Raw genomic sequence first — 15,359 nt, 5'->3', positions numbered from 1 at the left:
GAATACAGACACGTTGCATGTACGTGTTTAGTAATACCTTCTCAAACATAGCAAAGAGGTTTGGAGAAAGAGAAATATGTGAGATACACAATAGGTAAGTATAATAAAAGCAGTACTCTTAAATTGATATGTTCTTCAGGAAAATAAATAAGAGATGCTATCAGTATTGATGGTTGGGTGATCGTGCTGCAACCAGGTTGTCCATATATTCAAGAACTCAAACGAGGGAATTCATGAAGAGTATTGTAGATATGTCTGTCTCTTTGTTGTGCAAACATTTTGGAATGTGTAACTGACTTTTGTACAGGTCTGAATGATGTGTTTGAATCTGTTGAAACTCTGATAGAACTGTTGCATGCAGCAACTGCACAAACTCAGAAGTCCACACAATTAACACCAACTAGGGCAGTGATGGCGAACCTTGGCACTCCAGATGTTTTTGAACTACATTTCCCATGATGCTCAACCACACTGAAGACTGCATGAGCATCATGGGAAATGTAGTTCCTAAACATCAGGGGTGCCAAAGTTTGCCATCACTGAACTAGGGAAAGGTCTTAGTATGCTGTTTGTGAAGGTTTTCCTTTATCCGGGTCATGATCTAGCTATTAGTAGCCACCTTTAACTCGACTTATTCTGTTGGAATAGGTTTCGTAGATTGTCCAAGCCACTTCTTCAGTTCCAATGAGTGTGAGGAAGATATTACATCTGGTTTGTGTTGGAGACCTCGCTGGATTGACTGGATAAGTCACTGGTCATGGGTGCGTGTTTGTGTTTGCAGATAGGAAGAAATCCCTTACAGTGGGTTGTCTGATGGTGGACCTCCTTAGGGTTTGGGCTGCTAATTTTTCTGTATGACCTTATGGTCATTTCAGCACATAGACTTGGATGAGAAGGAAGGAGTACACGGTGGCCATAGAAATGCAACTTCTATAGTATGGTTCATAGGCATTTATTAAAAGTAGTAACATGTACATCAAGCCAACATTTTTCGAAACACGTTGGCTTGATTTACATGTTACTAATTTTAATAAACACGTATGAACCATACTGTAGAAGTTGCATTTCTCTGGCCACCGGGCACTCCTTCCTAAATAGGTTGTTTGGGCCAGCTTGGTTAAAATGAACGCTTACCATTGTAGAATGGTTTGGCCACTGCAGACACTATAATACTTATAGCTTTTGTTAATAAGCAGTGCTGTCTTCCTGAATGGATAACAGTCAGACATTCAGAAACAGCCTTGTGTTTTTATCAATACAAGGTGAGTTGGAGAGGCAGGGGGATGACCTCATGATCTCCACCCTAATCAGCCAGAGCATGTCTTGTATTACAATGGCAAGCATTCAACGGACCATATAGACCAACAATAAAATTGTCTCTACTATGAACTATGACTTCTGACAGCATCCACACTGTCAGTAATGTCTCAGAAATGCCAGAGAGTGTTTATCTTACAAGACGCTAGATTTTTGTTTATTACATATCTGCTAGGGCTTATGTAGAATTCACTTGTTAGAGTATCCCAGGACAACTGGGGAGGCACGGAAAAGAACAAAGCACCAATTAGTGAATTCTTTATTTTCAGATTCCATCGTTGTAATATTTACTGACAATTTGGGCACAGTTTACATGCTAGTTACAGTTTTGTTGTGTGAGTTTCTTATACAGTGTATTACACAAAATTATAAAAAGATGTACTATATTAGTCAGGAATAAAAACTCAGATAGAGAAGGCAGGAGAAAGCTTCTCTGTCTTCTGTGTGTTCATACAGTGTATATGATTTTAAATGAAGATTTGCATTTAATAGGTGTAGGTCAATTATGTTTTGTTAGCATACATCAGAGAAAAAGTTCATAATGTTTTCTAAAGGTAATTCGATGCTTACAGTAAATGGGCATTGATGTCATCTTTAGTTAGCAGAATAACCACTAAGTTGTGAGTAGGTTGTCAGTAAAGATTTCGGGCTCTTGTACTCTGCCAGAATTTTCGGATTATGTAATAGGATGTAAAGGAAGGTGAGAAGAAATTAGAACTTCAATGCTAAGCACTTTACCATATTTTGGGATTATGTTGAACTTTAAGCCTTATCTGTTTCACAGTCCCAAAAAAGAGCACTTCAGAAAATGTGCATGCCCGGGGCTTTTTCTTTTCTTCATATCTTTAAATACTTCTTTCTCTGCTTCCTAGTTGATTCTACATATTCACTTTTAACCACTTCCCGCCGGGATAAGGTCCATGGTCATCCTCTAGTTTCAGTGGTTATAAACCGGAATGATGCCTGCACCTACAGGCATGTATGTTTGCACCCGGCGATTCCCTGTAAGGTAGATGTGATCCGAGTGGCTAATTAGCAACTTCATCACTTCTGCAGGTGGCGGAAGGAGCTCCCACCACCTGCGGCTGGCAGCAAAGGCTGCCCTGTACAGAGAGAGAGGAATGGACACATTGTTCCCCACTCTTTAACCCCGGAAACAGGGAGCAGCGAGTTATGTAGTCACTTTCGGTTCCACATTTATTGTATACCTGGCCATCATCAGTCTGATCAGCTGGATAGGAGGCTACAGGAGAGATTTGGAGTCTAAAAGACTCCAGATCCCTTCATAAAGAGGACCTATCACTGTCCATGCTGTCACAAGGGATGTTGTTCAGCCCTTGTGATAGCAATAAAGTTAATCCTTATTAAAAAAAAAGTGTAATGCCACGTACACACGATCAGACTATCCGGCGGACTTAGATCACAATCCGCTCGTGTGTGAGCTCCGGCGGACTTAGAAAGAAGTTTTGACTCAAAAATTGTCCGCCGGACTGCGAGTAATTGTAACTGCTAGCCTTGCAATGCCTCATGGGAAATGTAGTTCCACAACAGCTGGAGGGCCCCAGGTTTCCTACCCCTGGCCTAAACTGATGAAGAAATTATTCTTTTTTGGATATTTATTATAGAAAATTTTTAATTGGCACACTTTTTTGTTTATAGCGCAATAAATAAAAATTGCAGAGGTGATCAAATACCACCAAAAGAAAGCTCTAATTATGGGGAAAAAGGGATATAAATTTTGTTTGTGTACAACGTCGCACAAACATGCAATTGTCAGTTAAAATGACGCAGTGCCGTATGGCAAAAAATGTCCTGGTCATTAAGGGGGAAAATCCTTCCGGTCCTTAAGTCTTTAAAAATCTGTGTCAGAAAGTCCTAATTGGCAGAAACAGAGTTCCAGTACCAACCAGAAGAGGGCAATGCTTGTGCTTGTTTTAGCTTCCATTCAATTTACTTGTACTTTTCTGATACTATAACTATAAGAGCTGCAAATTTATATAATAAAACAAGCATTGGTGACTTTACAGTACTATTCAGAATCTGCTATTATATCACATAAATTCTGTTGAAGGAGCACTGAACCCAGTGATGCAGTGCATCCGGAAAGTATTCACAACGCTTCACTTTTTCCACATTTTGTTATGTTACAGCCTTATTCCAAAATGGATTAAATTCATTGTTTTCCTCAAAATTCTACAAACAATACCTCCATAAAAACCCTTTCATGACTAAGCCTATTTCTGACATTTGGTGTTTACAAGTTAAAATCCATATTTTTTGCTAGAAAATTACTTGGAACCCCCAAACATTATATATATTTTTTAACAGAGACTCTAGAGAATAAAACGGCGATTGTTGCAATATTTTATGTCACGCGGTATTTGCGCAGCGGCGTTTTAACCACTTCAGTTCCGGACCAATAAACACCTTAAGGACCAGAGGTCTTTTTGCAATTTCGCACTGCGCTGCTTTAACTGGTAATTGCGCGGTCATGCAATATTGCACCCAAACGAAATTTGCGTCCTTTTCTTCCCACAAATAGAGCTTTCTTTTGATGGTATTTGATTGCCTCTGCGATTTTTTTTTTTTGCGATATAAATGAAAAAAGAGCGAAAATTTTGAAAAAAAAAGATATTTTCTTCTTTTTGTTATAAGAAAAATCGAATAAACTAAATTTTAGTCATACATTGAGGGCAAAATTTATTCAGCCACATGTCTTTAGTAAAAAAAATGTCAATAAGCGTATATTTTTTGGTTTGCGCAAAAGTTATAGCGTCTACAAACTAGAGTACATTTTCTGGAATTTACACAGCTTTTAATTTATGACTGCCGATCTCATTTCTTGAGGTGCTAAAATGGCAGGGCAGTACAAATCCCCCCCAAATGACCCCATTTTGGAAAGTAGACACCCCAAGGAAATTGCTGATGGGTATGTTGAGCCCATTGAATATTTATTTTTTTTGTCCTAAGGGATTGAATAATGACAAAAAAAAAAAAAAAAATTTTTTTTTACAAAAAGTTGTCACTAAATGATATATTGCTCACACATGCCATGGTTATATGTGAAATTACACCCCAAAATACATTCTGCTGCTTCTCCCGAGTACGGGGATACCACATGTGTGGGACTTTTTGGGAGTCTAGTCGCGCACGGCACCCCGAAAACCAATCACCACCTTCAGGATTTCTAAGGGTGCAAATTTTTGATTTAACTCCTCACTACCTATCACAGTTTCGAAGGCCATAAAATGCCAAAATAGCACAAAACCCCCCCAAATGACCCCATTTTGGAAAGTAGACACCCCAAGCTATTTACTGAGAGGCATGTTGAGTCCATGGAATATTTTATATTTTGCCAAAAGTTGCGGGAATATTACAAACTTTTTTTTTTTTGCACAAAGTTGTCACTAAATGATATATTGCTCACACATGCTATGGGCAGAAGTCAAATTACACCCCAAAATAAATTCTGCTGCTTCTCCCGAGTACGGGGATACCACATGTGGGGGACTTTTTGGGAGCCTAGTTAACTAGCTACCTAGCGACACTAGCGACACTGATGCAGCGTTCAGAAAAATTATCGCTTAGTGACACTGGCAAAAGGGGGTGAAAGGGTTAACTAGCGGAAATCAGGGGGTTAAAACCATTATTGGGTAGTATATCGGGGTACCTAGCGCTATAAAAACCTGGCGGTGAACCTAAAAAAATAACTAGCTACCTAGCGACTGTAGCGACACTAATGCAGCGATCAGAAAAACGATCGCTTAGTGACACTGGCAAAAGGGGGTGAAAGGGTTAACTAGCGGCAATCAGGGGGTTAAAAACATTATTGGGTAGTATATCGGGGTACCTAGCGATATAAAAACCTGGCGGTGAACCTAAAAAAATAACTAGCTACCTAGCGACACATGCAGCGATCAGAAAAATGATCGCTTAGTGACACTGGCAAAAGGGGGTGAAAGGGTTAACTAGCGGCAATCAGGGGGTTAAAAACATTATTGGGTAGTATATCGGGGTACCTAGCGCTATAAAAACCTGGCGGTGAACCTAAAAAAATAACTAGCTACCTAGCGACTGTAGCGACACTAATGCAGCGATCAGAAAAACGATCGCTTAGTGACACTGGCAAAAGGGGGTGAAAGGGTTAACTAGCGGCAATCAGGGGGTTAAAAACATTATTGGGTAGTATATCGGGGTACCTAGCGATATAAAAACCTGGCGGTGAACCTAAAAAAATAACTAGCTACCTAGCGACACTAGCGACACATGCAGCGATCAGAAAAATGATCGCTTAGTGACACTGGCAAAAGGGGGTGAAAGGGTTAACTCTAGGGGCAATCAGGGGGTTAAATCTTTATTGGGGGGTGATAGGGGGCTACCCTGGACCTAACACTAACTGTCCTGACAGTTTTTACTGTCACAACTGACACTGAATGCATTGATCAGTAAAGAAATGATCAATGCAATCAGTGACACTGTGACTGGGGGGGGAGGGGGGGCGGGGGGGGGATCGGGGGGCGATCGGGGGGGGGATCGGGGGGGGTTTGTGTGCCTGTGTGTACCTACATGTCAGTGTAGTGTTCGTGCAGACTTACTTTTACTCTTCTCCTCGTAGTCCGGTCAAAAAGACCGCCCCGAGGAGAATGACATCACTTCCTCCTTCCTGTGTAAACAATACACAGGGGAGGAAGCTTCTCATTGGCCAGGAGCGATCCAGAGGGGGTGGCCGAAAACGAACGGCCATCCCCTCATCACGGAGCGCTCCTGGACCGAATCGGACCGCCGTAACCAGCGGGAGGGGGTCCGATGGGACCCCCCACCCGCTGGAAGGCAATCACGTAGATGTACGTGATTCTGCCTGCCTGTGCCATTGTGCTGACGTACAATGGCAATACGGCGGTCCTGAAGTGGTTATATGCAACTTTTTGGGAAAAGGACACTTTCATGAATTAAAAAAAAAAACGAAACAATAAAATTAGCCCAATTTCTTTGCATAATGTGAAAGATAATGTTACGCAGAGTAAATAGATACCAAACATTTCACACTTTGTATTTGCATGCACTCGTGGAATAACGACAAACTACGGTACCTAAAAATCTCAATAGGCGGTGGCGCTTTAATTTTTTTTTACGGTTACCAGGTTAGAGTTACAGAGGAGATCTAGTGCTAGAATTATTGTTCTCGCTCTGACGATCGTGGTGATACCTCACATGTGTGATTTGAACACAGTTTCCATATGCGTTTTGTTTGCTTCGTGAGCTCGCGGGGACTGCGGGCGCTTTCAAAAATGTTTTTTTTCTTAGTTATTTTAAAATTAAGAAATATATATATTTTTTTTTAAAACATAAATTTTGATCACTTTTATTGCTGTCACAAGGAATGTAAACATCCCTTGTGACAGTAATAGGTGGTGACAGGTACTCTTTATGGAGGGATCGGGGGTCTAAAAGACCCCCGATCCCTCCTTTACACTTCAAAGTATTCAGATCGCTGTTTTCGGCGATTCTGAATACTGCATATATTTTTTAATCCGGCGCCATTGGCAGCTGAGTAAATGGGAAGTGACGTCATGACGTCGCTTCCGTGTTTACTATTAGGAGACTGGAATGAAGCTTCATTCTTCATTCCAGTTCCTCCCCAGCCGCCGGAGGCATCGGATTCGCCATCGGTGGTCCCGATTGAACGGGAGCCCCAGTAAGAGCAGGGGGAGGCGGCGGGAGGGGGGGACGTCCCCTCCCACTCCTCCGGCATAACAGCCGAGCGGCTTTTAGCCGCATCGGTTGTTATGGCTGGAAAGCCAATTGCCCGCTCTAAAAAAATGGTACCAGGATGATGCCTGCAGGTGCGGGCATCATTCCGGTATAACCCCCGGAAGCCAAGTACGCACATCTGCGTACGCTCGGCGGCAAGAGGTTAATGACAATGTGAAAAAAGTTTGTTTGAAATTTTTCCAAATCTATTAAAAATCAAAAATGAGCACTCAAATTGGAGCCTTGTCCTTTTATATTGATACGTCTGTAATGTCTCTTTAAATCTCTAAAAAAAATCTTAATGAAAAAAAAATCAAAAACGAAAAAAATCACATCTGTTCACAGCTTTTGCTCAATACTTTTTTGAAGCACCTTTGGTACCAATTACAGCCACAAGTCTTTTGGAGTATAATGCTGTGCGTTGTAAGCTTGACACACCTATTTTTCGCTAGTTTATCCCATTCTTCTTTGCAGGACCTCTCAAGCTCAGGCTGGATAGGGAGCGTCAGTGCACAGTCATTTTCAGCTCTCTCCAGAGATGTCTCAGTACATTGCTGCATAAATTTTTCCCTCAATCCTGGCTAGTCTGCCTCTGAAAAACATCCCCTCAGCATGATGATGCCACCACCATGCTTCACTGTAGGGATGGTATTGGCCAGGTGATGAGAGGTGCTTGATTTCCTCCAGAAACTTTGCTTGTCATTCAGGCCAAAGAGTTCAATCTTTGCTTCATCAGACCAGAGAATTTTGTTTCTCATGATCTGGGACCTTTAGGTGACTTTTGGCAAACTCCAGGTGGGATGTCATGTGCCTTTATCTGAGGAGTGGCTTACATCTGGCCACTCTACCACACAGGCCTGATTGGTGGAGTGCTGCAGAGATGGTTGGTCTTCTGAAAAGTTCTCTTCTCTCCACAAAGAAATGATGGGTTTTTGGTCACCTCCTTGACTAAGGCCTTTCTCCCCCAATCGCTCATTTTGGCTGGGCGGCTCCTTCTAGTCCCGGTGGTTCCACTGTTGGGACCCTCAATGCTGCAGACATTTTTCTGTACCCTTCCTCAGATCTGTGCCTCGATACAATCCTATCTTGGAGGTCCACAGACAATTCCTTGGACTTCGTGTCTTGGTTTGTGCTCTGACATACACTGTTAACTGTGGGACCTTATAAAGACAGGTGTGTGCCTTTCCAAATCATGTCTAATCAACTGACTTTTCCCACAAGTGGACTCAAATCAAGTTGTAGAAATATCTCAAGGATGATCAGTGGAAACAGGATGCACTTGAGCTCAATTTTGAGTGTCATGGCAAAGGCAATAGTTATGTACATGTGACTTTTTTCATTTTTTATTTTTAATAAATTGGCAAAGATGTCAAACAAAAGTCTTTCATGTTGTCATTATGTTTGTAGAATTTTGAGGGAAATAATGAATTTAATCCATTTTGGAAAAAGGCTGTAACATAACAAAATGTGGAAAAAGTGAAGCGCTGTGAATTCTTTCCAGATTCACTGTAAGTGTGACTTGATGCAATTGCTAGTCTTGGGAGGCAGCTCTCTAACAAACAGGGTAGCCCTATGGGTCCCGGAATGATCTGGCAAAAGTCAGAGAGCGCAACATGTTTATAAATGGTCCCATAAAAGTAAATCAATCATGATAACAAGTCAGTAGGTACAGTCAGTGTGCTTTGGAGGCTCACAAATCCCCCTTCACCAGGGCTTGAACTGTTGGTGATACGAGAGAATACATGGCAATCAAACAGAGATTGTGGATTAAAATGACAGTGTGGGTGCCAGACTGATGGCCTTCAGGCATGTCAAACACATTTGGGTTGATTTACTAAGGGCAAACAGACTGTGCATGTTGCAAAACACAGTTGGACTCTGCAAAAGCAGTTGCTCTAGCGCAGGGATATGCAACTAGCGGACCTCCAGTTGTTGCAGAACTACAAGTCCCATTACATAGCAAGACTGACACCCAGAGGCAAAGGCATGATAGGACTTGTAGTTTTGCAACAGCTGGAGGTCCACTAATATCATATCCCTGCTCTAGAGCTTAGTAAATGAGCAAAAGCTCTGCTGACTTCAATCAACCAATCATGTGCAAGCAAAATGCTGTTTTTATTTCCCTTGCATGTGATTGGGTATTCTTTGCAAAGTAAAGCTTTACCTCATTTACTAAGCTGTGGAACAGTTGCACTACTTTATAAAGTGCACATTTTTTGCCTTTAGTAAATCAACACCATTGGCTGTACCGTCTGACTTGTTCTCAAGACATGGAGGTTGATTTACTAAAGGCAAATCTACTCTGTACTGCAAGTGCACTTGGAAGTGCAGACTGTAAATCTGAGGGAAAGATCTATAATTAGGGGAATCTCTGCTGATTTTATCATCCAATTATGTGCAAACAAAGATGCTGGTTTTAGTTTTCATTGTATGTCCCCCTCAGATCTACAGCGACTGCACTTCCAAGTGCACTGCTCAGTGAATTTGCCTTTAGTAAAAAAAAACACATGATTATTAAAAGGAAATCTGTATGATGCATTTATCCAAAAAATGAACTGTTTGCAAGTAAGTACTTAGGTAGGATTTTCAGGGAACTTCAGTGGCAGATCAGGCACAAAGGCACTGGTAAGATAAGAACATCATTTTTTATGATGCCTAGTCTACTACAGGTCCTTCTCAAAAAATTAGCATATTGTGATAAAGTTCATTATTTTCTGTAATGTACTGATAAACATTAGACTTTCATATATTTCAGATTCTTTACACACAACTGAAGTAGTTCAAGCCTTTTCTTGTTTTAATATTGATGATTTTGGCATACAGCTCCTGAAAACCCAAAAATCCTATCTCAAAAAATTAGCATATTTCATCCGACCAATAAAAGAAAAGTGTTTTTAATACAAAAAAAGTCAACCTTCAAATAATTATGTTCAGTTATGCACTCAATACTTGGTTGGGAATCCTTTTGCAGAAATGACTGCTTCAATGTGGCGTGGCATGGAGGCAACCAGCCTGTGGCACTGCTGAGGTGTTATGGAGGCCCAGGATGCTTCGATAGCGGCCTTAAGCTCATCCAGAGTGTTGGGTCTTGCGTCTCTCAACTTTCTCTTCCCAATATCCCACAGATTCTCTATGGGGTTCAGGTCAGGAGAGTTGGCAGGCCAATTGAGCACAGTAATACCATGGTCAGTAAACCATTTACCAGTGGTTTTGGCACTGTGAGCAGGTGCCAGGTCGTGCTGAAAAATGAAATCTTCATCTCCATAAAGCTTTTTAGCAGATGGAAGCATGAAGTGCTCCAAAATCTCCTGATAGCTAGCTGCATTGACCCTGCCCTTGATAAAACACAGAGGACCAACACCAGCAGCTGACATGGCACCCCAGACCATCACTGACTGTGGGTACTTGACACTGGACCTCAGGCATTTTGGCATTTCCCTCTCCCCAGTCTTCCTCCAGACTGTGGCACCTTGATTTCCGAATGACATGCAAAATTTGCTTTCATCCGAAAAAAGTACTTTGGACCACTGAGCAACAGTCCAGTGCTGCTTCTCTGTAGCCCAGGTCAGGCGCTTCTGCCGCTGTTTCTGGTTCAAAAGTGGCTTGACCTGGGAATAGCCCATTTCCTGCACACGCCTGTTCACGGTGGCTCTGGATGTTTCTACTCCAGACTCAGTCCACTGCTTCCGCAGGTCCTCCAAGGTCTGGAATCGGTCCTTCTCCACAATCTTCTTCAGGGTCCGGTCACCTCTTCTCGTTGTGCAGCGTTTTCTGCCACACTTTTTCCTTCCCACAGACTTCCCACTGAGGTTCCTTGATACAGCACTCTGGGAACAGCCTATTCGTTCAGAAATTTCTTTCTGTGTCTTACCCTCTTGCTTGAGGGTGTCAATGATGGCCTTCTGGACAGCAGTCAGGTCGGTAGTCTTACCCATGATTGCGGTTTTGAGTAATGAACCAGGCTGGGAGTTTTTAAAAGCCTCAGGAATCTTTTGCAGGTGTTTAGAGTTAATTATTTGATTCAGATGATTAGGTTAATAGCTTGTTTAGAGAACCTTTTCATGATATGCTAATTTTTTGAGATAGGAATTTTGGGTTTTCATGAGCTGTATGCCAAAATCATCAATATTAAAACAAGAAAAGGCTTGAACTACATCAGTGGTGTGTAATGAATCTAAAATATATGAAAGTCTAATGTTTATCAGTACATTACAGAAAATAATGAACTTTATCACAATATGCTAATTTTTTGAGAAGGACCTGTATATAGTCACACAATTCAAGTGCTAGCTACAACATTACGGAATCAATTTCAATATATATTTTGTTATACATTCCATGTTTTTTAACTAATATGAAAATTTCATAATACTAATGTAACTAACTTTTTTTTTTGTTTTTTTTCAGATCCTGCTTATTTGGTCATTGGTATCAACATCTTTAATATAAGGAGGACTATGGATCCCAATTCCACCACTTTGAACTCCACTAATGGGACAAATCTGAAAGCTCACAACCTGTGGGAGGTTATAACAATTGCCACAGTCAGCGCCGTAGTTAGTCTCATCACAATTGTGGGCAATATCCTTGTTATGGTGTCATTCAAGGTAAACAGTCAGCTGAAGACTGTTAATAACTATTACCTTCTTAGCCTGGCCTGTGCGGACCTCATTATTGGAATATTCTCAATGAATCTGTACACATCCTACATTTTGATTGGCCAATGGTCCTTGGGCAGCCTGGCATGTGATCTGTGGCTTGCTTTGGATTATGTAGCAAGTAATGCATCAGTGATGAACCTGCTGGTCATTAGTTTTGACAGGTATTTTTCTATAACAAGACCCTTAACTTACAGAGCAAAGCGTACACCTAAGAGAGCTGGGATTATGATTGGACTAGCCTGGTTAATTTCTTTCATCTTGTGGGCCCCAGCTATCCTCTGTTGGCAGTATTTTGTAGGTGAACGCACAGTTCCCGCAGAGGAATGTCAAATACAGTTCCTTTATGAACCAATAATTACCTTCGGCACGGCCATTGCTGCCTTTTACATTCCAGTGTCAGTGATGACCATTCTGTACTGCCGTATCTATAAGGAGACAGAAAAGCGCACCAAAGATTTGGCTGAGCTCCAGGGTTCTGAATCAGTCGCAGATTTTGAAATGATGAGACCACAAGGGGCTCTGCTTAAATCCTGCTTTAGCTGCAAGCAGCAGACTCTCACCAAAAGAGAGCGGTGTCAGGCCTCTTGGTCATCATCCAGTCGTAGTACATCGGCCACCGTCAAGATCTCCCACTCCCACAGTCCCAATATTTCCAATGAGTGGGCAAAGGAAGACCAGCTGACCACCTGCAGCAGCTACCCGTCTTCGGATGATGAGGACAAACAAGCTAAGGAAGGTGTCTTCCAGGGTGCCTACAAGAACCAAACTGTAGCTCAGAAAGAAGAGGAAACCAAACATATTCTCACAAAAGAGCAAGCAGCACTTAATGAATATGATAGTGAAAGATTCTTTTTAACCCCAAATAAGGCTCATGCACAGAAAAGTCAAAAGTGTGTCTCTTATAAGTTTAGAATTGTTGTGAATGACGATGGCTCTCAGGAAGTGAATAATGGGTGCAGAAAAGTAAAAATCACTCCTTGCTCCTCCATGTCCAAAGGACACTCTTTGCGAAGCATGGACCCCAGCTTCAGCAATCATATCACGAAGCGCAAAAGGATGGTTCTTATTAAGGAACGCAAAGCAGCACAGACACTAAGTGCTATTCTCCTAGCTTTTATCATCACTTGGACTCCTTACAATATCATGGTTCTGGTGTCTACTTTTTGTTCTGACTGTATCCCCTCCACTCTTTGGCATCTGGGTTACTGGTTGTGCTATGTTAATAGTACAGTTAACCCTATTTGCTATGCCCTGTGCAACAAAACCTTCCGCAAGACTTTCAAAATGTTGTTGCTTTGCCGTTGGAAGAAAAAAAGTGTGGAAGATAAACCATATTGGTATGGGCAACATCCCCCCAGCCACAACAAGCTGCCATGAATGTGTTTAAATCATGGAAGTATTATGGTGAGAATAATGGCCATGGTGCTGTCAAGACCGCAGTAGGCATGGGGACTACAATGCAGTTTCAAATTCTGCAACTACTACTTCCCCTTTTTATTAACTGTTGACCTTACAGCTGTGTTTGGCCAGTGCTGTGTATGTGTTCATGGTGTAAAGTTGAAAAAAAAATAAAAAATACACCCGAACAAGAATTACTATTTAGCCAAAGCAGGCCCAGAGGTCTTTTAATGCCTTTTGAAATAACGTGGTTATAAGAGCTGCTGCATGCCATTGGCTTTATGAGAACTTATCACAGTGAATATATACGTGCACCAGAAAATGAACTGAGCTTTTTTGAAGTAAAGCTCCAGCCTTTTATAGTTAGAATGCCTATGAACTGTTATCATGTTACTGTGCAAACAGTGGGAATCCAGTTGTTGTGAGTGCTATACATGATATGCTGCTTTTGTTATAATTACTTCTGAATATTTGATGTTATATAGTCTCAGCCAGTTCTAGATGACTCACTTGAGAGTCACTGAGAATTGCTCTTGTAAAAATTAATATATATATATATATATATATATATATATATATATATATATATATATATATATATATATATATATAAATAATATATATATATTGCCTTTGAAGATTGGTGTCAAAATGTTTAAGGACTAAAGTGTCCTTAAAATGTAAGAAAAAATAATTGCAAGAAACAAAAGATAAAACTGTTACTGTTTTCTCGTATGGTGAGAAGTGACAAATTTGTACCTGTCATGTATTACTCCCGTAAAGTTGTTTTACTGTTACCTGTTTATGTTTACATGTATTTTGCCCATCTATTGATTTTAGATCTTTTTGGTCATGCTAAGAATTTGGAAAAATGTGGTTGATCTTAAAAGTAATTTTTGATCTAAGAACTTAAAATCTCATAGGAAACGCATTAGTCCATTGTCATGCCCATTACTGAAGATTATTAAACTGCTTCTTAAATAGACTCATTCGGGTGTTAAATATAAAAAAAATGTAAAACATTAGTGATGCCACTACTAGTCAGGCTGCTTTAACTATGGAATTTAAGGTTGATGGCTTTTGTGCAACAAAGTGACCATAAAGCACTGTCTACATGTTAAATTTTGTGGTCCAGAAGCTGTTGATGAAAAGCTAATTGTAGTTCAGTAGGCCATGTGCTACTGCTGTAATTTTGTCTGGTAACATCTACTTTGATTAAAAATATAATCAGAAGAAATCTCACTTAAGGACTTCTCATACCTTGTATTAATGTATCACTTTGCATTTGCATCTTCTTTAATTCTTGTAGGTATTTTCTTGCATCTGTGTGCTTGAGTATAATTCTAAGTTAAACACACATCAAAATGTGAATTAAAAAAAGACGCGGTATAAAGCGTTTACTAAACCATATAGCAGACTTGTTTAAAGTATAACTAAAAGATAAAACTTTTTTTTTTTTGTTTTGGATAGAGGTAAGAGGGATTAGAATGCCTGCCAGCTTTTATTGCTGCCTGTGCCTCCGTTAAGGATATTCATCCTTTCTATTTGCCCTGTTTACTATCATCGTTGAAAGTAAGAGAAAATCCCAAATTTTAGGTTGTTCCCAGAAAATAATAGGGGGGGGGGAGTCTTCTATTGGGGACACTAGTTCTGGTGATCTGGGGTCCCCAAGGAATTCCCTTAAAAGGCCAGATATAGAATGTAATTGTATAGTCCGGAACCATAGACTAAGAATCAAATAGTGTTGTCTTGGAGTGCGAACCCATATTGTAAATATTGGAAAGGGAAATATTGAAAGTTAGGGCATTAAATGGTCTCCTCCAGACAGACAATAATACATATATATATATATATATATATATATATATATTTCTTTTTTTTTATTTTTTTTATATGGGACACAGATGGCAAAAATCTGGCAGTAGTTATAACACTCCCTTGCTCTATCCAAAATGAAAAAAAAAAGTTTTGCATATAGTTCTATTTTAAAGTGGTTGTAAACCCTCACATATACCCATTGAAGTGAAGAGTCTAAGATGATACACAGAGATGAAACAAATCCTCCTACTTACAGTATGTTTTACTTGTATATCTGCTGTGTTTAGCTTTCTACACACTTTAGAAAGTTCAGATCATGTTAAAAATCTTTCTTCCTCTTTCAGCAGCACATAGGGGTGGGTGGGGACACAGGCAGAGGAATGAAGGAACATGCAGAGATGTAGTCTGAATAGA

The 15,359-nt window shown here is 40.5% G+C and overlaps 1 protein-coding gene across 1 annotated transcript in view; it reads left to right on the top strand.

Moving 5' to 3' along the window:
- CHRM5 (cholinergic receptor muscarinic 5) overlaps nt 1-14,369 on the top strand; it is a 339,801-nt gene extending 325,432 nt beyond the window's left edge. The window contains exon 2 of the mRNA XM_077464734.1: nt 11,476-14,369. Within this exon, the coding sequence (XP_077320860.1) occupies nt 11,526-13,106 (1,581 nt within the window). The 5' untranslated portion in view covers nt 11,476-11,525 and the 3' untranslated portion in view covers nt 13,107-14,369. The remainder of the gene's footprint in view (nt 1-11,475) is intronic.
- Nucleotides 14,370-15,359: the final 990 nt, after the last annotated feature.

The sequence above is a fragment of the Lithobates pipiens genome, unplaced genomic scaffold (genome assembly GCF_037356315.1).
Source record: "Lithobates pipiens isolate NorthernLeopardFrog02 unplaced genomic scaffold, aLitPip1_a1.2 Scaffold_30, whole genome shotgun sequence".
Taxonomy (NCBI): Eukaryota; Metazoa; Chordata; class Amphibia; order Anura; family Ranidae; genus Lithobates; species Lithobates pipiens.
This window is presented reverse-complemented; position numbering and strand designations above follow the sequence as displayed.